Source organism: Anthonomus grandis, chromosome 18 (assembly GCF_022605725.1).
Source record: "Anthonomus grandis grandis chromosome 18, icAntGran1.3, whole genome shotgun sequence".
Classification (NCBI taxonomy): domain Eukaryota; kingdom Metazoa; phylum Arthropoda; class Insecta; order Coleoptera; family Curculionidae; genus Anthonomus; species Anthonomus grandis.
Window position 1 is genome coordinate 8,342,717 of NC_065563.1, and position 27,714 is coordinate 8,370,430.

Below are 27,714 nucleotides of genomic sequence, written 5' to 3' on the forward strand. Positions count from 1 at the left end.
CTCTACTCAGACGCCGGTTTTGAGGAAAACGTTGAGCATACAGCCTTGCAAAAAACAGCCTTTCGCTTAAACTCCTGTATAAAGAAGTGTATAAATAAACGCCACCTTCCGGAATTTCTAAAAAGCTGGTATACCAAGATTGTTTCTCTACACAAAGATTCATTTAGTCACCAGTTTTTTTAACCCGGCTGGTAAATAGAACTTAACGATCATATTTGATGTTTTCACTTTCTAATGAACACATTTTTTCTTGTAACTTTAGTTAGAGACGTGATATCAAAATGCGGTTTTTACTAAAGTATTAAGCTTTGTTCTCCGCTCTTAATACCGTAAAAAAGCACACATGGTTTCATTTGAGTTTCTTAAAATAATCAGTCGAATAGCGTAAGGTAGACGTAGACGCCCCCTAGCGGGTTTTAGGAAAATTTTCCAATAATATCTTTTTGGTAGAAAAATAAAGCAATAAAAGAGCTTTTAAATAAAAGTTGTTTTAAAAAAATCGGTGCATCCAAAGCCTACTTCTTACCATTTTTCTCATTTAAGATAGAAACTCTCCCCACCACTTTATTTGACAATTGACAGAAATGGTTGTCAAAACATTTTTGTCAGGAATACTTTGTAGATTATCTCAATAATATTTTGGGATGCAAGTTATTAAAGGTTTTTTGGAAAAAATAGACTTTAAAGTTTTTAAGTAGCTAGAACGCCCTCTAGCGGTTGACCAATGAACTTTAAAATATTTTCCAGCTATTTTTTTTGGGCCACTTTTATACAATTTTTTTTTTCAACGCTTTACGATTATTGGGGCCTGAGATACAGCCGAGGAACATTCTTAATGGGACACCCTGTACAACATATGCCGTCAGTAATAAAAAAATAAATGTATGGCCATAAAAAATTATAATTACAACGTACCGCAAAACAAACGAAATCATTAGATAAGCGAGTCAGTACTTGGTAGAATCACTTTTATTCTTGAGGACGGCTGCGCATCTTCGTGGCATCGAATCGATCAACTTTTAGCATGTTTCAACTGGGATGGAATACCAAGCTTCCTGAACTTCCTTCCATAAATTTTGCTTATTTGTTGTTTTTACAAGCTATTCGGTTTTTCAGCTCCTTCCAAAGCTTTTCAATAGCGTTAAGGTCCGGCGATTGTGATGGCCATTTCAGAACCGAAACCCTATTTTGGGTAAACCATTGTTTAACAATCCGTGCCGTATGTTTAGGGTCGGTATCTTGTTGCTACACCCACCTTATAGGCATGTTTTCTTTGGCATATAGTAGTAGCATGATTCTATCCAAGATATCAAAATACATTTCTTTTTTCATGGTCTCTTTAATCCAAAATATAGGACATACTCCATTGTAGGAAAAATAGCCCCACAGTTTGATATTTCCACCTCCGTGTTTAACTGTGCCTATTGTGTTCCTAGGATTAATTCTTAATTTTTCCTCCTTCTAACGAATAATCTTCCACCTGATCCTAATAAGTTGATCTTCGTCTCATCACTAAAAAATATGTTGCACCAATTTCTTTGAAAATTTTCATTAATTGACACAGTTATGCATAACGGGACCAAGCGCCAAATTTCGAGGGTTAGAAATCTATAGTTAAGGATATATTTTAAATTAAACTAAGCGCCAAACGGTTGATAACACTAGTTGAATTTTGCATAAAACGACTAAATGCCACGAAATTCCATAGGTCAATTAAACGCCATGATACTGGGCGCTTGGCTTAGTAATGCAAATAGCAGTTAAGTTTGGTCACGTGATGTGGCACCGAAAAATAGGTAATATATCACGTGATATTTGTCAAATTTTGATCATTTTTCTCGCAGATGCATTTACCGAACTTACTGGGAAATATCAACTAACGTTTTTTGGGTGATTTAATTCAAATTTTAAAAAAATGCTAAATCGCGCATATGAAATAAATTTAGAGGTAAGTAGATACCAAACTATCTAGTGCCACTATGAAATGGGGCAGTAATAGAATTTTTAGAAGGTAATCGTTCGTTGTTACATAGAAACTCTAGTTTTATTTGAGGTTTGTCAAGCTATGACATAGCTATGCAGTTGTAATTTGCTTAGCTTATTATGTTAGTAAAAAAAGTGGCTTAGTTTTACTGTAATTTTGTTGTTTCTTTTACTTTAAAATAAAAAGTGCTTTTACAGGATTTTCTAAAAGATCTGTAAGGGTTTTAAATAGTCACTTTTCATTTTAAGTTGGTGTTTCTAACAAAATTTTCAGCTGTTCATAAACTACTTTAATGAAAAATAGGACTCAGTTGAAATATATAGTCTAAAAAGAAGATCCATGGCATTGCATAAACGCGCTATGCGACAAGTTTGGCGTGTGGTTCAATTTTGTAAAATAAAAAACCTAATAATAAGTAAAAAACCATAGCCAGACTAGGTGACATTTTTTATCATAAGTTCTAAAATTTATTATTTTTTGCTAAAAGCTTACATAGTATAATTTGAAATAGTGTCTTGGATATATGTAGCTTGCAAAAATTTGATCTGTATATAGAATATATGGATTTTTAAGGGCATTCCAAACTTAGTTATGTTTTCCCACAATTGTTATTCTGGCGCTTGGTCGCGTTATGCATAACTACGTCCAATTATTTATTTTTATAATTATTGAAAATGATTAAATATCTGTGATATAATTCCGACGGGTAAATTTATCTGTGGGTTTATTATTAACCCTCTAGCCAGCAGACCCGCCTTAAGGCAGGCTTTATCAAAATCTCATTTAGAGATGGATTTTAAATTTTTTGGCCACATAGCGGCAATCCCGCCTTTGGGGTGGAATTTGTTTCGTGTCGTAGAACGGCTATTAGTTCCCGTTTTTTCAGTAGAGTCAGTCACGTATGTGCCGCCTTAGTAAATTTACAGAATAATTATTTCGCTATAAATGATATTTTCTGTGCTATAAAATAAATACATGTAGCGATCTGTTCAAGCCAAAAAATTTACAGGTGAGTTTATGTATGTTATATTTCTTAGCTATGCGTTGAAAAAAAAGGTAGTTCATGTGTTTTTGCTATAAATCACTCATAACCTCAACCTGTCTAAAGGCGGATCGACCGGTTTGTGTGAAAATTATCTCATTCATACGAAATATTTATTTTCTTACTATTTTTGTTATTTGTGGTTAGATATGACATCAAACAAGAAAGGACAGCCCGGGAAGCATTTTCATATTTAACATTGCGTATCGCAATTCGAGTTAAGCCGAATAAAATTTTATAAATAACGTCCGTGGTCGCAATACATTTGCGATATCGCACGCAGAATATTTTGTAAATAAAAAGATCAAAATCCTGCATAATTTGTGTAGATACGATTATTACAGTCAGGTTTTTTAAATTAAATAATAGGTAAAAAAATTATCTAATATGTTGTTATTTAATCGACACCGTGTTTATTATTACTATTTAATAAAACTATTAAGGATCAATATTTAAAATGTGATCTAGACTGTAAATAGAAATCGATTATTATTTTTTTTAGACTTAGAATCTTTTTAACCTTGAAATAATGTTTTTCATAAAATGTAAAATTAGTAGTAAACTTTTAAGCGAGTTCTAAATAAAAAAAACATTTTAAATAGTAAAATAATTTATTAAACATAGGTGCATACTTTCAAAAAATCCTTTTATTCACAAAAAATTATTTTTCACATTTGTTGTCCCCCAAACTTATGTTTTTTTCCACGCATTCTGATAATGAATGCACAGCTTTTTGTTTTTTCTTAACTAAGCTTGTTGAATGTCGACCTGCTTGTACTTTTCTTCGTCCAGTTATGATAGTTTTTCGCCTTGCAATTGATGTTGGCTGAACTCCTATTTTTTTACCTTTCCTAATTGTGTTTGTAAAGCTTCGTTTAGTGGTGCGACGTTCAGAATCATTTGATTTGAATAAGGTATAAAGGCTACTTATCAAACTGGAACTAGAATTTATGTTTTTTTGGAAGGACGTTATACAAGTCTGAATTGCTGGTGAAAACCTAAGCGGATCATCTCTTAATCCTGTAACCACTTTCTCATTAAGATTTCTCATAAAATCTTCCCATAAGGTTTCTGTTGCTGAGATGTCGTTAGAAATATCGGAAGCTCCGCGAATGGTGGTACAATCCAAAACTTCATCGTTAGTTTTTTTCGAAGTGACTGTTACATAAATCCTTTGTAGGGTGAATTATAGACTTTCCTTGATTCACTGTTTCAATAACTGCCTTTAATAGCATTAAAAGTTCTTCTGGAGGTTCCAATCCAGTGGCGATTTTGAAAAATAAAGTTTTATTTTTGTTTGTTAAAGTGTTAAAAATGTTGTTTAGTTCCCCATTATTTAAAATAATACATGATTGATGTTTGCAAACTTTTCCGGAGGTTCCTATAGGGCAACTACAAACACCAATACTTAAATCCACAAAATATTTATCTTCCATTTTACTATCAAGAACACAAAACTCCATGTCTTTAATATGCTTAATTTGGCTAAACGAAACATCTTTCGCATTTGGACACAGTCGGTTAATAGTATTTTTTCTAACTTTATTAAAACATACATCCAAAATTCTTTGTTTGTAGTAACTTTCGAAGTCAGATGTAACAAAATCAGTTAGCTGGGATAGATTATATGCTTTTGTTCGTTCTAGAGGGATGTCCTTAAATAAACGAAACATTACTTCTACAGTAAGTCAAGTTCTTCCTTAGTTTGAGCATATAGGACATTTTTTAATAGCTTATAATGATATGGTCTTTCATCTTTTGGTATATTGTTACGCGCAATGTTAAGCCACTTCCAAACGGCTTTTAAGACGTGAAAAGTACAGAGAAGCATTTTGGATTCGGGCCAGTACTTTTGAAGAACCTTTCTCTCAGTCATGTCATCGTCTGTAAGACTTGTTGAAAATATACACCCCAATGGAATGCCACCAATAGCAGATTGTGTTGCGAAAAAATATATCTTGTGATTTTGAACATCACAATTGCTTGTTGCATCTACAAAAAGAATTTCCGATGCTTGAATTAATAAAGTTGCAGCCCGTTTCATTATAGAAGTGCATAAAGATATCGCATAATGATCGTCGATGTGACATATTTTGTATGACACTTTATTGTTTGTTAGATTTTCTTCTAATTTTTAAAACATATCAGAACCTGTTCTCTCACTGTAATTCTCTTTAAAATGCTTTACCCATAAATTTTGAAAGTCTGTTTTATTTGGAAAATAATAACGATCGGCCGATAACGTATTGTATTCATCTTCCCATTCCTCCATTTTTTTGAAACAAAAACTGTGGTATGCAGAAGACACTGAGTGGCCCCTTTCAAAATATTGCAATATTTCTTGTTTAGTGCTTTCACCTATACGACGTCGGATGAGTGCAGCAGCGCTAAGAATAGCGTGATTATGTTCTCCAGGAAACTGTATTATACAGGGCCAATCTTTTGCCAAAACATCTGGGGATTTGGATCTTGTTTTATTTTTGGGTATGTAAGCCAAAATAATTGTCAATTTGGCAGGACAGGATGTATTTCTGGAAACATATTTCTTCTTTTGAGGATCAGCCGAAGAGCGATAGTTAGTATTAAAGTGACAGTGGTATAATCGTTTAAAAGTATGCTTTTTGGCTTTTTCATGTGGTGTTCTTATGGTTCTGGTTATTGACCATGTGACCTTGGATACCTCCATAAGTTCGGTAACCCATTTCTGAAATAAATTAAAACAAATTTTCCACAACCTAAGAATAATAAAATATACGATAATTTAAAACATTTACAATACCTAATAGAAGTAATTCAATTATTTAGTTTACAAAGTAAATTGAAATCTTTTTAAAGTATTTAATTTATTATGCTTAAAATGTATGCCATAAGATGTATGACGCTTAAAAATTATGATGGGAAAAAATTACTATACTAACTTCGAATAGGTTGAACGCCACGCGCTACACACGTTCAAGTAAATTTGCACAAACGTAAATTTGAAGTCTCGGAATCGAAAATTGAAAGTTTCTGGAGTCTTGTACAAGTCTAGACACTTGCGCAATCCAATCTTACAACACACGTAAGTATATCCTTACGTGTATGGCTGGCAACGAAAGCGTAAAACTTAAAAAAGGAGTCACTCTTAGTGACAGTCAGATATATGTAAGTAGGTATAAAATATACATATAGCGGTCGTAGGCTTATTTTGTAATATCATTGGTATTATAATACGCCTAGGCATATTGTAATTTCAGGCATATTAATGTTTTATTAGGCATAAAATTGTTTTAATCTTTTTAAAAATTATTTTATGCTTTGGATTGGGTTGTTAAGGGCATGTAAGGGTGAATTAAGGCTACAGATCAATCCAAACCACTCCAACCCCCCTCTTACAAGATACTATAAACTATAAGGCTTAGACTAGGTTTGATTAGAATTGGCTTATTACAGTAAGTGTTCAGATTACGCCATGTATTATGATATAATACGACTGATATTACAATGAGCCTACGACATAGTCATGAAATTAAACCTTTTTTGAGGTTATGTAGGTAAATATCCATGTTTATGCAAACTATGAGAAAGAAATCGAACAAACTTACCTCAACTTCATTTTCTGTCCTAAATTTCAGTCTTAGTTGCTTATCATCGATTTTTAAATATTCAGTACCAATTTTTTCCACAAAATCCATTTTTGTCAACAAATACTGAATGAACGTGCTGCAACGATTATTTTACTAGAAATTCTTAAATCACGTTTGATATTGCAGTACGCAATGCGATTTCGCGCGTGATTTATTAGGCCGCGTCGTGCAAGTTCGGACTGCAATATGCTACGTTAAATATGAAAATGCGCCCGGGAAGGATCCCCGAGAGCCTGAATTATATGACTTATCTCAAGTGACTTCGGACGAAATGTTTGAACTTTTGGACAATGTAGATATAGGACCTGACACCGATATTGAAGATGGGCCGGAAGACGATTTTGACGATGATGATAGTCTTGCTGACCCAGATTTTTGTCTTGAAGATGAAATAAATCAATGCAACGATTTAACTTCTGAATCTTCTACGCCTGACCAATTGTTGACATTAGATATTGAAACACCTGATACCTCACAGCCATCGACATCTGGGAATTATTCAACTGAATCACAAAAAATTTCTATTGTTGCAAGAGTTTTATCCCCGTTGACTTCAGGTGAACCATCTACTTCATTTCAACGACAGCAAAAACGACCACGTTCTCCTCTGCCAGAATTTGAAGATGGGGCTGATGTTTCCGAGCCTAACACAGGTGGGCTTACGGGAAACCCAAGTGCACTTTTAGCACAGTCAAAAGAATGCAAAGAAATAATTTGGCGTAAACAGCATTTGCAGCTGCATAAAAATGAAGTGGTATTCCGTGGAAGCACAGAGCTTCCACTACACTTTCAGGATTTAAAAACTCCATATCAATGCTTCGCCTATTTTTTTACACAAGAGTTTCTTGAAAATATTGCAGAACAAACAAATTTATATGCTCGACAGTACGACATCAAGACAACATTTGTTACCAATGCTGCTGAGATCCGGAAGTACATAGGCATCTTGATATTTATGTCGATGTATCGTTATCCAAATGCGACAGAATACTGGGGTCGTTATTCATTTGAACCAGTTCGTACGGCAATGACATCCAAACGATTCTTTATGATTCGTAAGAATCTTCACTTCAACGATAAATCAAAAGAAAAAAAACGGGATCAACCTGGATTTGATCCATTATATAAAGTCCAACCGATAGTGAAACATTTAAATGAACAGTTCCAAAATTACCTCGTTTATGCGTAGATGAGCAAATGTGCGCGACTAAAATGAAACGTAGTTCATTGCGACAATACATGCCGGCAAAGCCCCGTAAATGGAGGTTCAAACTATTTGTTCTATGTGACAGCAATGGTTATTCTTACGCCTTCGAAATCTTTACTGGCGCAGGGAGCCATGTTATTTTGCCCAATACGCCTAATCTGGGAGCAGCAGCAAATGTTGTCGTCCGGCCCAAACAATACCTGACTTTGTCAATCATATTTTATATTTTGACAATTTTTATACGACACTGCCACTACTTATTTATCTTAGAAGCCGAGGCATTTATTCATTGGGGACAATTCGTTCTGGTCGTATTCCTAATTGTAAATTGCCTAGTGAAAAAGATAAACAGCTTGCTACAGCAGATAAGGGATTTTCTGTTGAGTATGTGGGAAATGCGCATGGTGTAGATTTGACAACTGTATTGTGGAAGGACAACAAAAATGTGCGTTTGGCTTCTACATACGTCGGGGTACTACCCTTTAAAAGTGCTCTCCAAGATAAACAACCATCAAAGGCAACAAGATATGATCGGTCTGCAAAAAAGTACGTGCAAATTGAATGCCATGCACCTTCTGGCAGGCCTTCATCTGCTTCGAAGCAGGAAGAAATGCAACCTGCAAAAAAATCTAAGACATATATCCCCGAGCCAGATATCCGATTTGATGGTTTGAACCACGTGCCCGACCTTTTGGATAGATCCGGTAAAAGGATGTGTAAAAATAAAGGATGTAAAGCTGAAACTCGGTTCTTTTGCACTAAATGCAGTTTAAATTTGTGCCTTTCCTCAACTAAAAAGTGTTTTCAAGAGTTTCATACACAATAATATATAAAGCATTACACTAATCTTATTTTTTTATATTGAGGCACAAAATATACATTTCCAAGTTTAATTTCGCCCTGACTATTTTTGTCCCTTTAGTTGGCAGGTCTGCCTTAAGACTGGGGGAGGTTTTTTCATCCCCAAAGCTTTAAAGGTTTATGATAAACTTTTTTTTTAAGCCTCGAATTCATTTTTATGTTATGAATTTACCCGCCTACGATTTTTTTTCATAAAATAAAAATTGGCCCTTTAGAGAGTTAATCAAAATTGCCACTCCACCATCATGAATGTTAATAGATCTACAAAAATGTGGATGGCTTCAAATATCAGGAAAAAGAGAGAAAGATACTTTTAAAAATGTATTCAAAATGCCTGGAATATGGAAATTTAGGTTTCCTTTCCTTTATAAGACCATCCTTAGGACACTGCAACTTAAAGGAATGAGTTTTGACGTTGGTTAAAGCTAATGTTCACTAAACAAATCACCAGTCCAAGAAACTAGGCATAGGCATGGTAAAACTCTTAACTTTAAAAAATGTTTGCGGTTATCATTGCCTTATCACTTTTATAATTTTTATAATAAAATAAACTTTTAGTCATTTCTTCACATTTTGCCCTTGTATATCGGTTGATATGAAATAAGCTGGCAACTCCGTAATGCGCCATAGCGGACATACCCTGTATATAAAACACACTTTCATGATGAACGATTTGATTCTTTCGCGGTTTCCACCAGAAAGATTCTCGTCTTAATGATGGCCTAGAATCACTGATCACCAACAAACTTTTCTACTTTTTTTTTTGTAGTCAAGTTTAAGTCACGTATTATTATATGGATATTAATCGGTTTTCAGCCCCAGGACGTACAAGGTCAGGCCGCCGCCGCCACCACGGCTGCGTTAAACAAAAGCGCCGAGAAAGCCGCTCTGAAACCGTCAAAGAAGATGCCGGAGAATCCAGAGAAAATGAACCCGTTACAGTTGATGCACCAGATGTTCCCGAACGCCGTTTGGGAGGAGATCGGCAAAAGCGGGAATCCCCCCAATGTCGTTTTTACTTTCGGGCTTTCGGTCGAGGGAAAACAGTTCCAGGGAACTGGTGAGTTAAATATGATAAGCAAAATATTATTACAAACACCTTAACAGATAATTACATGTAAATGTTTAAAAAAAAACACAAATATGCAATAAGCTTATAAATCAACATACATAAATCAAACAAAAGCAAGAAAATAAAGTAGCTACATATATTATCTAACTTATCCCTCTGTTCCTCTTATAACCTTATTTTTAAAACTATTACAAGACTTTCCCGTAAATATATGTAGTAAATATATAGTTCGTATGATCATACGAACTATAGTCTATACAGATAAACTCGCCAGGGACAATTGGAGACTGAAAATTCTCCAGTAGTTTTGTAACAAGAGGTGTTATCTTGTACAGGGTCTTTCCCCATATATTGACCCCCCCCCCCCCTACAGGGGTAATGAGAAAAGTTTAAAAAAAAAAATTTTGACAGATGATCAGTTTTTTCCTATAGAACACACTGTATATGACTTCATAGTTAAAAAGAGCCGAATTTTCTGATTTCAAATATATATAGTTTAACTATGTTTTATTAAACCGTTTCGGAAATATCGGGCTCCAAACTTTAAAAAAATAATATATTGAAGATCTTGGTAAGCGCTGCATTGTTATTGTTTGACATTTATTAAAAAACAAATCATTGAGATGACATTGTCATTTCTTGTTTGTTGACCCATAAATGTTAAAAAATGCCGTACAGTGATGAGGAAAAACGTGACATCGTCCGTATATTTCATAAAAATAATAATAACGCAAATGCCGCCAGAGAGGAATATCGTCGAACCTTTCCTTTACGTGCTATTCCGGCAAAAAATACGCTTAAAAATATAGAACCAGCATTTTGCATCAGGAAAACTCTACGAAGAAAACGTCAGAAGAATTACATATTTTGCTATATTTCGAAGGTAGGTAAGTTTTTACTAATTTTTGAATACATTTAGATCTACGCTATCATGTTCGGGCCTTTGTCTCCCTCAAATTTCCCATCAAAAATGTTGAATTTCTTTTTAGGACAAACACCCAAATCATTCCAGAAGATGCCAGAATTTACTTTGATCGATCGGCCAAAAAAATTTATTCAACTTTAAGAAAGTATAAATATTTTGCTTATCGAGTATTACCTGTTCAAACTTTAAATGTAGAGCAAAGAAATAAACGGGTGGAATTTTGTCAAGAGATGCTAGTGCTAAAAGAAGAAGATAATAACTTTTTAAAAAAAAATTTGTGGACCGACAAGTGCATCTTTACAACCGCGGGCATTTACAATCGAAAAAATGTTCGCTTTTGGTCAAGAACAAACCCCCGAATAAGAAGGGAAATTAAGTTTCAAGGGCGGCAATCTCTACACGTAAGGTGTGGAATTTTAAATGACCAGGTCATAGGACCTATTGTTTATAACGGCAACTTGACGGGAGATCTACCCATAAGGCAATACGAGCAAATAGTTTGGCATCAAGATGGTGCCCCACCGCATAATGTATTACCTGATTTGAGATTTTTAAATGAAAGATATAACCTGTGGATTGGACGAACTGGGCCAATTCGTTAGCCACCAAACAGTCCAGACCTGACACCTCTTGATTCATTTCTGTGGGGTTACCTGCAAAATAAAGTTTACGAACAGAGAACTGAAAATGTCGAGGAGATCCGCAGAAAAATTATTACCGCGATAGATGATATGAATCAAAATCATAGACAATTTATAAGGAATACAATACACAAAATTGAGCAGGATTATATAAACTGTATTGATAATGGTGGTGGTCATATAGAGCAGTTATAGTTATAATTACCTCTAAATTAAAGTTTAACAATTGTTAAAATAATGTATCCTTGTCAACAAAAAGATGCTAAATATCTATATGCTTAGTAATATTAAATCTTCTGTTTTTATTGTTTCTACTCAATTCATTTATATTAAAAAAAACGCCAAACAATAACAATGCAGCGCTTACCAAGATCTTCAATATAATATTTTTTTAAAGTTTGGAGCCCGATATTTCCGAAACGGTTTAATAAAACATAGTTAAACTATATACACTCGCCGGCACAAAATTCCGCCACCCTGAAATATTGGCCAAGTTTGATGTTTTATAAATCTTTTATTTTTTATCAGATTCTCACGATTTTACCATCAGTTTTTAGATACATTTGTTGTGATTTTTTAAAATCATTTTGTAAAGTAGCATTTTTCGAATAGGCTATATTATACAGGAGTAAAACAAACTGTTGTTTTTTCTCGTAATTTCAAAAGACCCTGTAGGAAAATTAAGGTGGATAATTCTGTTTTACATACTGTTCCTTGTAATCTTTGATGTATTCTAAACATTTCGATTTTTGATTGATTCCATTATCTCATTTCTACTGCGAGCTGCAAATTTTTTATTAAAACGCTGATTTGAAGCGTATTTTTATTAGGAGAAACAAACACTAGGTATATCATAAAGTTAATTTAAAAAAAAAACAATTTTAATAGCGTGTATTTCCTCCTCTCGCAGCAATAACAGCTTGCAGTCTTCGCGGCATGGAATGAATAAGGTTCCTTATTTTTTCTTGTGAAATAGCCTCATATTCTTCGATCAGCGCTAGTCGTAAGTCTTGCAAGGTTTGTGGTTGTACAGGACGACGACGAGCGGCCCTTTTAAGTTGATCCCAAAGATGTTCTATTGGGTTGAGATCCGGGCTACATGCGGGCCATTCCAATCTTGGGAGTCCAACTTCATCCAGATATTCGCTCACTACATGTGCAACGTGAGGTCTAGCATTATCATGCATTAATGTAAATTGGTTCCCAATGAATGGAGCAAATGGGACAACAACTTCTTGAAGGATTTCCTCAATGTAACGGTGGGCGGTTAGAGCTCCATTTTCAATAAATACAAGATTGGTGCGTGCTTCGGTAGGAATACCCGCCCAAATCATGGCTGAACCGCCACGATATGAGATTTGTTCTGAAATGGTGCAGTCAGCATATCTTTCATTTCTACGTCTGTATACCCGCTCACGACCATCCGGCGTCCTTAAACAAACCCTGGATTCATCTGTGAATAGTACGTTTGCCCACTGTTCTCAATGTCCACTCAAAGTCCACTCAAAGTCCACTCGAAATGCGATCTTGCAAACCTCAGTCGGTGTTGTCGATGCCGAGGAAGTAATTGTGGACATCTTGCTGGCCTTCGTGAATAAAGTTCAGCTTCTGCTAATCTTCCACGTATCGTTCTTTCACTTACACTTACTCCATGAAGTATTCGCAAGTCATTTTTTAGACACACAGCAGTAGATCTTCGATCTCTTAAAGAACTAATGGTGACAAAGTGATCATCAGCTGCAGTGGTCATTCTCCTTCTGCCAGAGCCTTGTCGTCTAGTAAAAATTCCCGTCTGTAAATACCTATTCCAGGCATCTCGAACTGTAGACGGCGGAAATCTCAGAGTACGGGCGACATAACTTTTGCTACGGCCATCCTCTATTAACGCAACAATTCTACCCACGTCTGCTGGAGTTAATACCATAATGACACACAACAAATTATAATAGTGGCACTGTCAAACTTTATGTCACATTATTTTCGTCCTTAGCCGACGTCGATAATTTTTAACAGAAAACTTGACAGTAATTATCTAAAAATAATCTTCAAATCAGCGATTTAATAAAAAATTTGCAGCTCGCAGCAGAAATGAGATAATGGAATGAGTCAAAAATCGCAATGTTTAGAATACATCAAAGATTACAAGGAACAGTATGTAAACAGAACTATCCACCTTAATTTTCCTGCAGGGTCTTTTGAAATTACGAGAAAAAACAACAGTTTGTTTAACTCCTGTATAATATAGCCTATTCGAAAAATGCTACTTTACAAAATGATTTTAAAAAATCACAACAAATGTATCTAAAAACTGATGGCAAAATCGTGAGAATCTGATAAAAAATAAAAAATTTATAAAACATCACACTTGGCCAATATTTCAGGGTGGCGGAATTTTGTGCCGGCGAGTATATATTTGATATCAGAAAATTCGGCTCTTTTTAACTATGAAGTCATATACAGGGTGTTCCATAAGAAAAAAACTGATCATCTGTCAAAATTTGACGTTTCTAAACGAAAAAAAAATTTGACATCGGATTCAAAAATTTAAAGTAAAACGCCAAAAGTTTGGTATTACATTTTTTTTTTAACTTTTCGCATTACCCCTGTAGGGGGAGGTCAATATATGGGGAAAGACCCTGTACAATCTGTCACCATCAGGAACGGTTTCGTTGTTTGCAAAATGCCAAGTTTTTAACAACAGTTGAAAACGATTTCTAGGCATAATTTGTTTTATAAAGTTTAAGTATATTTTGCTTGTTGACATATGAGGAAATTAAAGGGAATATAACCAGACCTATCCACGTGATACAGCCAATAAACTGTTCCATCTCCGAGCGGTCTGTGTTTTTCCAGCTTTGAATACGTGCATTTCGTGATTGAACTTGGGCTTTTTGTTGTTCAGCGTATATATTTGTTTCTCGAACAAATAAATCAAATATGTCGTCAGTAATTATTAATTTATAAAATTCATATGGAGTTTGGTCATACAAATCATAAACACGCGCTCGAAGGCCAGGATTGGTGACTGTAAATAAAAAAATTTTCATGTGCACGCCAGTTACATCGGACCAAAAAACCAAATCACTTTCATGTTCGGCTAGAGATTCATCCAGCATGGTCTCATCATTATAATTGATATTTCGCTGAATGACACTCTCAATAACTTCATCAATATTGTTACCTGGTATTGACATTTGCGATGTGTGATACGTGTCATTAGCTTGGAGTTCTTTTGCAAACACTACTCTTTTTGCGGAAGTGCTGGGCATATCAGAGGGAGGAGAAAAAAACTCGCGTTTCTTCTTAGAGCTATTGCAAATCCTAATCTTTTCTCTCGGTGTTTCTGGATCGTCTTCAGAACTTGAAGACTCGGAACCAGAAGGGTTATATTCACTCACATCCGGAGAAAAGTCATCCTCACTCGCAGAAAGCACTTCGTCCCATAATGTGGCTAGATTCTCCTGTTCTTTTTCGTAATGACTCATAGTACCGGAACTAAGATTTTACGCTTGCAACAGTTTTCTTTTTCTTACAAAAGTGCAACTACACGTTACAGGTCACACGCCTTGAAATATCACAAGCTATACTCCACAAAAACAACCAAAAAAGAAAATAACAACTTGCGGCTACTATGCGAAACACAGCGAAGAACAGATCATACAGGTGAGCTTTCTAACGTCAAACTGAATCGAATATCAAATGCGCGTCGCAATTACGCTTGGGTGACGGTCACCTTTGCCCCCCCCCCACTGGCCATAATATTGCGCGTTTGCTTTCAGGCCATGGGGGATAAACGTCGTCCGTGAAAAAAAATATGAAAAATTCGACAAAAAAAAATAAAAATTCCGTAAAAAAAGCATGAATAATAGGATATTTACTAAAGTGGATTTAGTATATTAAATAAAATAATTTGGCCCCAGGGTACTACAATAATGCATTTCCGTTATGTCACTTTACGTGAAACCACGATACCACACAAAAACTAATATTTCGCATGCAGATTATTGTAGTTAATTTTCAATTACAGATGAAGCCAATTTAAAAAAAAAATGCCAGTGGCGTAACATACGGAAGGACTTGGTCCTTTTTGCCTCAGATCTGCGAGGCGATAACATATTTTTTTATAACAAGTCAATGGTTAGATTCTCCATTTAATTTGGAAAAAAAGTTATTCTTGCAAAATTTCGATTTAAGGCTGTTTTTAAAATATCTTAGTTTAATTGTACAGAAACGCCAGTTAAAATGCTGCAAAGACTTTGAAAAAAAAAAGAAAATTAGGCTTGAATTAAACCTGTCAAATAAAATAATGACTTAGGGTAACTTTTGATCATTATTTATATTTAACTTTTTTTACAAATTAAATGGAGAATCTTAACACTTGAATTCTTATAAAAAAATATTTTATCGCCTCGCAGATTGAGGCAAAAAAGTCCCTCCGTATGTTACACCACTGGCAATTTTTAAAAAAATTGGCTTCATCAGTAATTGACAATTCACTACAATAACCTGTATGCGAAATTTAATTAAAATTGAGCTGGTAATTTAAAAGTTATGATAAATAAACAAATATTTATTCTTAACTTTAACACCCTGTATCTTTGTTATTAAACATTTCTGAGAAAAATTTTATAATGAAAGTCTATTTTTTTTTTAAGTTCTCTATCACGTATTAAAATTATTGACGTTTAAACTGGACCACCCTGTATATGACTATAAGTGTTTCGTTCTGGCTGAAGCATCATCAGGCTTAAAATCACAGATCTTAAAAAAAAAGTAAAATTTAAAAATATATAGAGTCATCATGGATTGAATCTGGTATAAGATTAGAAGTACGAGATTAAAACCTCTGAACTATCTAGACACTGAAACTAAATTACTGAAATATCATACATTATTAAATGTAAGGTAGAGAGAATGATAAAAAATACATATTAAATGAAGTTATTGGAAATGAGGTTTTAAGTAATTTAATTTAATATTTATTTTTTTATCATTCTCCGTTCTACCATTAGACAGTTTTCGAAGATGCATATGTTTTGACGCTTTACATAGACGTAAACGTTATCGTAGCCGCTGTTTGGCAGCTCTTCAAAAAGTGTTTTCGAAATAGGTGATACGTTTACCGCTAACCTAATGGCAGCAATAAGCTTTATTTCCAAGAAATAAAATTCGTTTTCATTGTTTTCTTTGTGATTATTATTCCCTAAAATTTTCTAACCTCATTTTTATTTAATATTAAAGCAACTATAGCTATTTTGTTAATATTTGGTCTACAATATTATATCTAATCATTTAATTAGGTAGCGTTATTTAAAAATTGGAAAGTACCTAAAGTTACAATATGATTGAAGATTTTGCAGCTCTAGAATCAGGCAAAAATTATTGTGTATGATGTTCTATTTTGCTGGATCAATATAGGGATTATTTGCTAGGATGTCCATTAGAAGTATTTGGTCATCTTCATCATTAAATCTTGACCTACTTCTCTTGATTTTTGTCAAGACATTGGAATTTAGATTTGGGTTAGTTGTGGTCATTGCTATGCAAAATAAACTAGTTTCTTTTTAATGTTTCAGACAAAATGAGACTAAAATCGAATTACTAATTATTACTATTTGACAATAATGTGCACAACACTAATGCGCATGTTTATGGCTATGCCTATCGTCCGTAAGATAGCGGAGGGTGCCGATAGGGATATACGATAAATGACACTTCAAATGTCATACATGTCAATTAGTGGTTACCGGTGATACTTTTTAATGGTTTTGAAAACTGTCTATTAGTTCTATTTCTCTCACTCTCCTTTTATATTTGAAGCCTTTTCCTCAAGGCACTTTAATATTTTGTAATTTCCGTAAGATAGTTGAGACACTCTTTGTGTCCCTGGACTTTTGAAGTCATATTTCCTTTTATTCATATAAAATAACTTCAAATGCCAAGAATACAACAAATAGTTACTGCAGAATCGTGTAACTAATGCAAAATGGCTTCAAAATGCTGGATTACAAAACCAGTCTGCAATAACCTAGAAGATTTTCTCTAAAGGATGATTTCAAAAATTGGCCTTGACTAGGGATTCAAATACTCAGAACATATGATAATCATCAAGTGAGTGGATTCCAGGCTTTTGGAAAAAAATATACGTTCAATTCATGTTTTACATCTTTGCTCTCAACTAAAACCACTTCTTATAACAGATGTCAAAGTTTTGACCTCTCAATTAAAAAATCCTTCGCGTTCCAATAATATTTCCGACGTTTCTGGTCCTAAATACGAATATCTTCAAGACTAATAAAATAATAAGTAGTTTAACTAGTTATTAAAATTTGGTTTCTTGTTTGCAGGTGCCAGTAAGAAAATCGCCAAGAGATTGGCAGCATTTGCCGCGTGTCATGACTTATTGGGCGTCCTTTACCCCCCAGACGTTTGGGCGCCGATGTATTAATATTTTACCAAGTTCTATTGGTAAAAACACTTATTTAATATTATCATATGATGTTTTCGAATGTGTCTTAGGTTAATTTTAGTTTTAGTTTAATCTCATTTTAGTTTGTATGTTTGACTGGGATTCTTTTTCTCCTTTTTTAATGGAAACTTTGTTAGGTATGACTAAGTAGTATGAGACTTTTTAAGTTCGATTTTTGTACCAAATCATGATGTGATTGTTGCTTGATAAGTATTAGATGGAATTCGGAGGCTTATTTTTATGTCTCATCTATTTGTATCGATGATTATTAAATGATACTGTAAAACTAAGAAAAAATTGTTTTATTTATTAGTTGAATGGTAAAATTAGTCTGTATTCGTTTGGCAGTTAAAAGCTGATTTTCAGCGTTGAATTGGTAAGAAACGCGGTTACTCTTGGTTGAGAACTTTGACAGGTAAGTATGACGTATTGTTCCCCCACCACTGAAAAATTCGCATCCAAAGAAACAGTCGCTGAAATGAATTGGTTATTAGGAATCAAAGATTTTATGTTTTTGTTTTTTCTTTTCTGTTTGATTAAAAAATGAAGTCGATTTTCTTGATTTTCCAGAGCCTTAGCCACTCTTTTCTCTTGAATAAACTATTGTGCTTTTAAAATTGGATCTAAAATAAATTATGTAAAATGGACATGTAAATTTGCATGGGTGAAGCCATAAATACCTTATTGCTGGAATTAATTTTAAATGTTCTCTCCTTTAATTTAACTTTTTTTTACTAAGTAGCTTATTAATACTTTATTATGAAATAATTGAAAGGAATATAAAATATGAAATATAAAATAATATAAAATTTTTCAAACAGGTTCCATCAAGCAAATTGCTTGTCGTTTCCAGGTCCTTAATCTTAACTACTACTTGTTCTCCTTGATAATTTAAAACTAATTGGTATTTATTTTTTTTCAATTTATAAAGGGCGCACAATTTATAAATCGCAATCCTCAATCAATTTTTTAAAATCTAAGCATAGCCTTCTTCTGGACTATAACCCAAGTCCAAAACCGGGTAGTAATTGGTAAATACCAAAGTTTACAGAATAGAATACAAGTCGGGTCACTCCGGTCGGCGTTCAAAATCCACCCCGCAGTTCCCCGTCTGCCCGGTGCGCATCTAAAAATTCCGTATATGTATTTGGCACCTAGGGCTTTACCATTGGTTCTTTGCTGCACGCGGTCATGATTCAACCAATAGACAGCGAGGTGCCAAACACGTATATGGAATGCGATTCGGTGCAAAATTCATAAGCGGAATGTTACATATTATGCGGGCGCGGACGTATGCAAATCAGTTACAAGGAGACTGATTTTAAAATATTTATTAATGCATTATTAAAGAAAACTAAAACAATAATAATAGGAAGTAAACAAAATTTATTCAAATTAATATTAAAAAGAAAATAAATCTTTTAAATTAGAATAATTAATAATTATGCGAAATTCAATGTCCTTCGCCATGTTTAGTTGCATTTTTTGCGATGTTGGCAGAAATATTGTGACGCCTTTTTAATCTTTTATTTCATTGTTATTTATAGAAATATCTTCTCTAACATTATTTTCATCCATGTTATTAAAGTTGTTATTGAGTGTTAAAGTGTTATTGAGTTATTAAAGTGTATGTATTACTTTTCTGTAATACATACACTGGATCCTACAAGCCCGCTATAAAATGAGAAAGGTTGAACTTTTTCGCCAAAAGCTAATTTAGCTATTTCGTATCGATCTTCAGGATTAGTAGCTGGAACGTTGCAGAAAGATATATTAAAAATATGGCAATATTGTTAATAAAATTAAATCAACCGCCGCCGATCGGCTCAACGATAATTAATCAATAATACCTATTTATATTTACCCGGCATTGTCGCTAATCGCCACGCACTTGCTTGATACTTCGATACTCGATACCTTGTTCTAGGTAAAAGCATTTCAATTCGTCCGTCGTGCCCGATTACTTGATTACTTTTTATTAGCATAAGTATTAAATTATCATTTTGTAATATCTTACTAAAACTTGATAACCCTCTATTATACTCAAAAAATATAACAAACGCCAAAGCAAGCGCTAAATTTCTTTTATTCACTAACAAGTAATGACTACTTTGTAACGAATACAAAGTGTGATAATTAGATATTAAGTAGAAATATATATTATTATATATTATATTATATATTATAACAGTATCTACTCGATACTTATAAATGTAATCGTTGCACATCACTACTGGCGACGCGTGACCAAAACACGCAATTCTGCAAAAATACCGCGAAACCGAAACTAGGCATAATAATATAAAAAGAAATATTGATCGTTAAGGCATAACATTCCATGCATGAATTTCGCACCGGATCACATTCCGTATACGTGTTTGGCACCTCGCTGTCTATTGGTTGAATCATAACCGCGTGCAGCAAAGAGCCAATGATAAAGCCCTAGGTGCCAAATACATATACGGAATGTTAAGATTGGCCCGGTGCACCAGGTGTGGTGCACATTTATTTATCGATGTATACCGGGCGCGCCAAGCTCATTTCAGTTTTACTCCCGTTTCGGTGTATAGGGTGGAGTTAAAAGAAATAGTTGTGGATTTTATTGATTGTGTGGGGAATAAAATGTCTAATCAAAAAATTTGTTCAGTGGATGGTTGTGAAAGTCGAATGACAGATCAGATATCGTTTTTTAGGTGCCCTAAAGATGCAGGAAGAAGGTATGTACCAAATATAGATTCTATTAAATAAGTTTTAATTATCTTTATATTACTTTAACTCAACCTTCTATTTAATCCTTTACAAGGGATTAATATTAGTAAATGAATATTGCAAATATAATAATTATTTATTTAACCACCCAACTAACATTTAAAATAACTCGTATAATAAAAAATTATAATATATTATGCACTCCTAAATGAAACAAAAATTTTAGGTGTCAAGCTTGGAAAAATGCTTTTGGATTTATAGGATCCCATAGATTTGCGGATAATACTCCAACGCAATGTTATAACCGTATTAAATTTGTATGTTTTTTTTATAAATTCAAACCTAATTTTTTATTGATTTTAAATTAAAATAATATAGGACATATTGTAGACGATGCACATTTTCCTAAAGCCAGTGTTGATGCCATTGTTCAGACAGAACCCTTCAAAGTAAATGAGCCAAAGCAGCTATTACTATAAGGTAAGATATTTATTTAAATTAAAATACACTGCTCAACAATCGAAGTGGATATTATAAAAATCTGCAATTTTAGTTTGCCAATGATTTACAATAAAACAAAATTAAATGTAATAAATAAATCTCTATTAAGTTCACTCACAATAGCTCCAAAAAAAATTAAATAAACAGATATCTCCAAAAAAATTTAAATTTTTAACGCATAACAAGAAAAATTAAAATAAAATTACACCCTGTAAAGCGTGCCCCAAAGTCCTGTCATGAAAATTAATACCTCGAAGGTCCACCCCTGACTCGTCTTAGTGCTGTCACCCTGTTTGGCATAGTTCTTATTAAGTTGTTAATGTAGTGTTGAGGAATGTTTTGCCATATTTCCGGTAATTGATTGGCTAGTTGTTCTAAGGCTAGAGGCGGCTGTTCGAGCTGGTTCGGCCCATACGTGTTCAATGCAATTCATGTCGGGTGAATGTGGTGGCCAGTCCATTCTGGTAATGCCATAAAATTCAATGCGATCATTGACAATTCTCGCACGGTACGGGCGCGCATTATCATCGATTAAAACGAATTCTTCGCCTATTGCACCAAAAAATGGTACAATTATGTTCTCTATAATAATGTCTATATCGTATAGCGTTCATTGGTTCATTTCTTAACACCACTAAATCGGTGCGGCCGTCTTCTAACAGTCTGATTAGAAATTACCCTCCCAGTAGAATGCCTTAAGTAGCTGTTAATTCTCGAAGCCGTAAATGTTCGGTTTCTGCTTGCGGTTACTGTTATATCAAAGTATATAGATTTCAACTGTTAGACTGTGGTTATATAGCGGTCTTGAGCATGAGTTGTAGCACGTTCTCAGCCTCCACCATGCCTGTAAGCTGCAGACCCAGTCTACATATCGATTCCATGCACGACCCACGACACTGTGGAACACATTTAGCCGGTTAGCAACTTCTTCTTGAGTTTCTAACCGTCGTAGAACCATTATTTTTAAGAAAGTAAAGAGATTTATTAGTAACAATGAGAATAATAAAGACGTCTCTACAAGCACTTTTATGTGACTAAATTGTTAGGATTTTGAAACCGAATTCTTTAAAAGAGATAAGAATGTATAAAAAAAGGAAAAAACGAAAAAAAATATTTGCTATTAACAGGATTTACTCATAGTATAAAACGAAACTTGATGAATTTTATTTTTTTAGGCAAATTTCGGTAATTTATAAAATATCCAGTTCCATTAGTGAGCAGTTTACTTATAATATACTAATACGTATAAATAGCCATTATGTTTTTGTAACATACCAAAATAAAAATATTGCGCCTTAAAATCAATCGTAGATTTGATTATAAACGGCATAAATTAGTTAAGTTTTTCATATAAATTGAATACATAATATTGAATATATAATCTAAACTAGCAAAATTGTTTGCAGGAACCTAAACGTCAGTAAAACTTTTAGCAGATACGCCAAGAAAAGTTTTACTTAAGGAGACAGTAAAAACACTAGAAAAAAAAACTATTACTACTCACACTTGCAAAAAAAGCCTTGAAACAGAAATTACCATAGATGACGTTCTGAAATTTTTGGAATCAAATTTTTCTGAAGAAACATGCAATCTGTTAAAAACTCAAATGTTATTGCTGAATAAGGACTCAAAAGGACGCAGGTATCCAATGAATTTAAACAGTTTGCTCTAAGTGTGTTTTTTCTAGGTATAAAAGCTTACAAAAAAATGTCCACAGTTTATCATCTACCATCAAGATCTACATTAAACCGTTTTACGCAACAATGGGTAATAAATTTAGGTTTTACCGAGTTTGTTTTTAAAGTAGTTGAATGTAGAGTAAAAATACATCTGCACCTGTTAATCATTTAAAAGATATTTCATTTGAAACTGTCCAAAGGATACGCAAAACCGGTTTAAATATTTTTGGGGTTGTATCAGATCACGGTACTAATTTTCAAAAACTAGCTAAAAGTTCTTAAAAGGTTTTTGCGTTAGGATATTTAGATAATGTCGAAACAGCTAATAGTATAGATGATGGCGCTAAAGCCCTATTACATTTAAAACCCGATTTTATTAAGAGTTGCAATAATATATGCAATTATTCTTTCACTAAATATATTCCTCTTCGAGTTTTTACCAACGATTATGTAAATTTAAAAAGCGCAAAAGAAAATGCTTTAGTATATGTATCTGGATATTTATTTAAAAAATTTCTCTTACCTCACTCTTGTGATATATGCAATAATTTTGCAACTGAGTCAAATGCCCTGTTTAATGAAGAGTTATTTTATTGTAAATTAAAAGCATATGAAAATAATACCTTATTTGGTGGTCTAACCATACCTTCAAAAGACATTATTGAGTACATAATAAAATTAGAAAGTATTTTTATCGCTGAATTTAATAAATTATCAGCGCAAGAAGTAATTGGCTATAATCTTAAAAAAACTATTTTCTAACATTACCTTTAAGCATCCCTGTAATGAATTTCCCATTGACTATTTTTTAAGTTTATACATAAGAGTGCGTATTTATTATACATATTATACATTTATAAATGTCGATATTAAAAAAGAAAAATCTAAAAAAAAAGGTGTTTATGTAAGAAAGCAACATATAAAAACATTTGTAAATACTCGTAGTACTTATGTATCATACTAAATAATTATTTTATATAGGTTGATGTGTTTCGTATTTAGGTTAAAAATCAATAAAAGTATCAATAAAATGGTCAGCCTCCCCGTCCATTTATAATGTACCTACTTATTTTAATATAACTTTAACCAGTCTTTGTAATTATTATCTTTGTTCCATTTACAATAATAACCTATATACCTAGTTTTTTATCCTACAATGCCAAATATGTTCATGACCAAATAGGTACAAACAGGTAAATTGATGCAAATATGTACTCGTGTATTGGTATTAGGAGCCTATGGAATTTCCAGCGTTCCCCTACACCAGGGTAAACACTATCAATGGCCAAGTTTTGGCTTTTATTGCCCCGGTCTCCACACTCGTTTTATAGTTCACACCTGCAGAAGCTTTGTAAGATGATTTTCAAAGAGCTGGCGCCGAGTGAACCAACTTGTATTCTATTCTGTAAACTTTGGTAAATACCAAACGCCAAACAGCTAATCCGTGACGTCACCTTTTCCCCTATTTTGGTTACAACCAGAATCGCAGAAATGCATTGATAGATACCAACTAAGAACCGTTCCACGCTGAAAAAGTCCAGGCTTTTGGAAGAATAACTTAAGGCAGCGTTACTCAAAGTGTGCTCCGCCAGCAGTCATAATAAATGAATGCATGTATTAAAGTGGACCCTATAAGAATAAAGTTACCTAAGATAAAAATAAACGACCAAAACGAAACGCCTACTTCTAGTTTTATGGTTTCAAGTTCAAGTAGTAAAACATCTAATGACACACTGAAAATGAAAAAACGAAATTATGACGAATCATACATTAATCTCGGATTTGTTGATTCCAACGGCTCACCTCTTTGTATGTTGTGCAGCAAACTCCTTTCTAATAGTTCGATGGTACCTGCTAAGATGCGCCGACCTTTAGAAACTGTACATCCCGACTTCAAAAACAAAAGTAAAGAATTTTTTCTACGTAAAAAAGAACAATTATTAAGAAGCCAAAAAACTATGACGTATGCGACTCAGACTGTGAATGAAAAGACCACGGAGGCATCGTATTTGGTTAGTTACCGCATTGCCCAAGCAGGAGAAGCGCACACTATCGCTGAAAAGCTAATAAAACCATGTGTGGTAGACATACCGAAATGTATGCTCGACGAAAAATCTGTAAGGCATCTTTCTACAGTGCCGAACTGGAAGTTTCGAACCATACAGTTACGCGCCGAATTGGGGATATCGCAGCAAACATAAAACAAGAACTGGTTTCACGGCTTCAAAATAATAAATTCGTCTTGCAAATGGATGAGTCGACTGATGTTGCTGGACTGGCCATCTTGCTAGTATTTGTGCGATATCCATATAAACATTCACTCGAAGAAGACTTGCTTATGTGCTCATCTCATAATTTTTAACACGATTAACATATTTTTGGAAGAGAACCAACTCGATTGGAATGATTGCATTGATATTTGTACCGTTGGAGCCAAGGCAATGACAGGTAGAACAGCAGGAGCAATATCACGAATAAAAATGAAAGCGCCAAATTGTAGTTCCAGCCACTGCATCCTGCATAGACAATCTCTCGCTGTTAAGAAAATGCCACGAAATCTAAAATTGGTTCTTGATGAGTCAGTAAAAATAATTAATTTTGTCAAGTCACGTCCACTAGAATCCCGATTGTTCTCAATATTACGTGAAGATTATGGTAGCGATCATAAAACACTATTGCTCCATACTGTAGTGAGATGGTTGTCTCGGGGTAAAACTTTGCCAAGGCTTTTTGAACTAAGAACAGAATTAGAAGCTTTTCTTACAGATGTTTCTTTTAATTTAAAAGACCGTTTGTCCGATAAAAGCTGGTTATTTAGACTAGCATTTTTAGCAGACATGTTTGGAAAACTTAACGAATTAAACCTGTCACTACAAGGAAAACAGACAACAGTATTCAATGCTAACAACAGAATAACTGTCCTTAAAAGAAAATTAGATTTTTGGATTACTTGCTTTAGTAAGAGAGAAATCGAAAGCTTTTCATTGCTAAGTGAGTTCCTTAGTCACCATAATCTTAGTGATACAGAAATATTTCAAAATGAAATATTTGTTGACTTGGTGCAATATCTCAATGATCTGCAAGGGATTTTTGAATCTTACTTTCCTGAAGAACAGAATACAAAACGGAAAATAAACTCATGGATTCAAAACCCTTTTTCATCTAAATTGCAAAAGTCTGAAAATATGTCAAATCAGATCTATGAATCATTTCTAGAAATGACATCGGATACAAGCATGGAATCATTGTTCAAAACAATTTCACTAAATGATTTTTGGTGCAGGATTCGTGATGAATATCCACAACTTGCCACAGAAGCTTTGAATGTTCTTCTGCCATTCCCAATAACGTATTTGTGTGAAACGGGATTTTCAGCATATACAGCTACAAAAACAAAATACCGCAATAGACTGGATGCCGAACCAGACATGAGACTTCAACTTTCTTCTATCAAGCCTGACATTACCCAGTTGATGAGGAATAAAAAACAATTACATGCCTCGCATTAAATGAACTTAGTGTTATCATTTGCTTACTAACTCACTACTTACTGTATCTATCTTTTTTTGTATGATTCTTAATAAACAATTCACATATAACTGCTTTTGCTTTTAGTTTAGAGTTTAGGGTTCCGTTAAAAATTTAGTTTTTTAAAAGGGTTCCGTCGCGAAAAAAAAATTAAGTAACACTGACTTAAGGTATTCAAAAAGCTGAGTCACTGACGATTTTTACAGATCTTGACAGAGGATTAAATACTTGTTTAGTAATACTGGGTTTCAGCAACACCTTCGATACTCTGGATCATGATCTTTGGGGAACAATTAAATGATGACCTTAAAAGCATTTCAAATATTTACAGGACCCACTCTTTACTTTTGAAGGAAGCGATACCGAAAGTCTTACTAATGGGTAAAAGTTACAATTTACTTTTGAAGGATACACTTTCAGATTGGTTTTGAACGGCGTCCATTTCAAATTTACTGATTCTTGTAACGTAGGATTAATTCTTAATGATTATTTAAGGTTCTCTCAACATGTTTCTACACTATTAAGCATTGCAAGTCTTAAAATTAGAGTTTCTTTTATCTTTATAAATACAAAGATTATTTAACTGAAGATATCAAATCCATAATTTGTGGTTCAATTTTGGCCGCTAATTCATATTGCAATGTTACTGACCAACCTTAAATTAATTTCCCTTCATAATGATACAGAATTGGTATATGGACTGCGAAAATTTAATCATCTATCAAATAGTTTTCGTGATCCTTACTGGTTGAATCTGGATGAGCGTTTAAAATTATATATGGCTTATCTTGTCTTGAAATTAAATGACTAGCTTACCTACCTAATAATCTTTCTATTAAGCTTATTAAACGTGAAAACATCACAGATTTTAAAATTAAGATATCTAATAAACGGATTCTTAGGCTGACATTTACTAAGAATACTTTTTTTTACCAGAAAAGATTGGATTATTAGAATTTTTTACTAGAACTTTATTATACAGAGGTACAAAAAGTTTTGGTATTTTAAACACATACCATGTACCGCAGGTGACACTCTCTGCAAGGTAAAGCGAATCCGTGAACGGATTTCAATTTCTCGTTCCAAAAAACCCTCTCACACCAAATTTTAATTTAATATCTTATGAAACACTCGACTTACTTCAAAAAAACGATTTTATATTTCTCATTTTGACGCCCTGTATATTGAATACCGAGCGCCCAATTAAAAAATTACATAACGAAAGTCGTATTATTTTCGTTTCTTCCTACATGTGGCCGGAGGATTGGCCTCCTTTTTCCGGACACCCTGTATACAGGGTGGCATCCTTTCAGGGGCGTAATCCTTGTATGAAAATAAGGCAAAAAGTTCATATTAATATGGGTCCGAAATTGCTTCCTAAGGGAGCTACGCCCCTTTGAATAGGACCCCTTGAAGACAATTTTTTCTCTATAACTTTAAAACCCTTTAGAATTAAATTTTGAAAATTGG

At 33.7% G+C, this 27,714-nt stretch overlaps 1 protein-coding gene and 1 long non-coding RNA gene across 3 annotated transcripts in view; both read left to right on the top strand.

Moving 5' to 3' along the window:
- LOC126746868 (double-stranded RNA-specific editase Adar) overlaps nt 1–18,124 on the top strand; it is a 65,337-nt gene extending 47,213 nt beyond the window's left edge. For both annotated transcript variants that reach the window (XM_050455260.1, XM_050455261.1), the window contains 2 exons: nt 9,537–9,780; nt 17,706–18,124. In XM_050455260.1, coding sequence (XP_050311217.1) covers nt 9,537–9,780; nt 17,706–17,806 — 345 coding nt within the window. In that variant the 3' untranslated portion in view covers nt 17,807–18,124. The remainder of the gene's footprint in view (nt 1–9,536; nt 9,781–17,705) is intronic.
- A 1,845-nt stretch (nt 18,125–19,969) lies between these two features.
- Nucleotides 19,970–22,890, top strand: LOC126746882 (uncharacterized). Its single transcript, XR_007664015.1, has 4 exons — nt 19,970–20,544; nt 20,763–20,853; nt 20,927–21,016; nt 22,444–22,890. It is a non-coding gene; the product is annotated as an uncharacterized LOC126746882 (long non-coding RNA).
- The last annotated feature ends 4,824 nt before the right edge of the window (nt 22,891–27,714 follow it).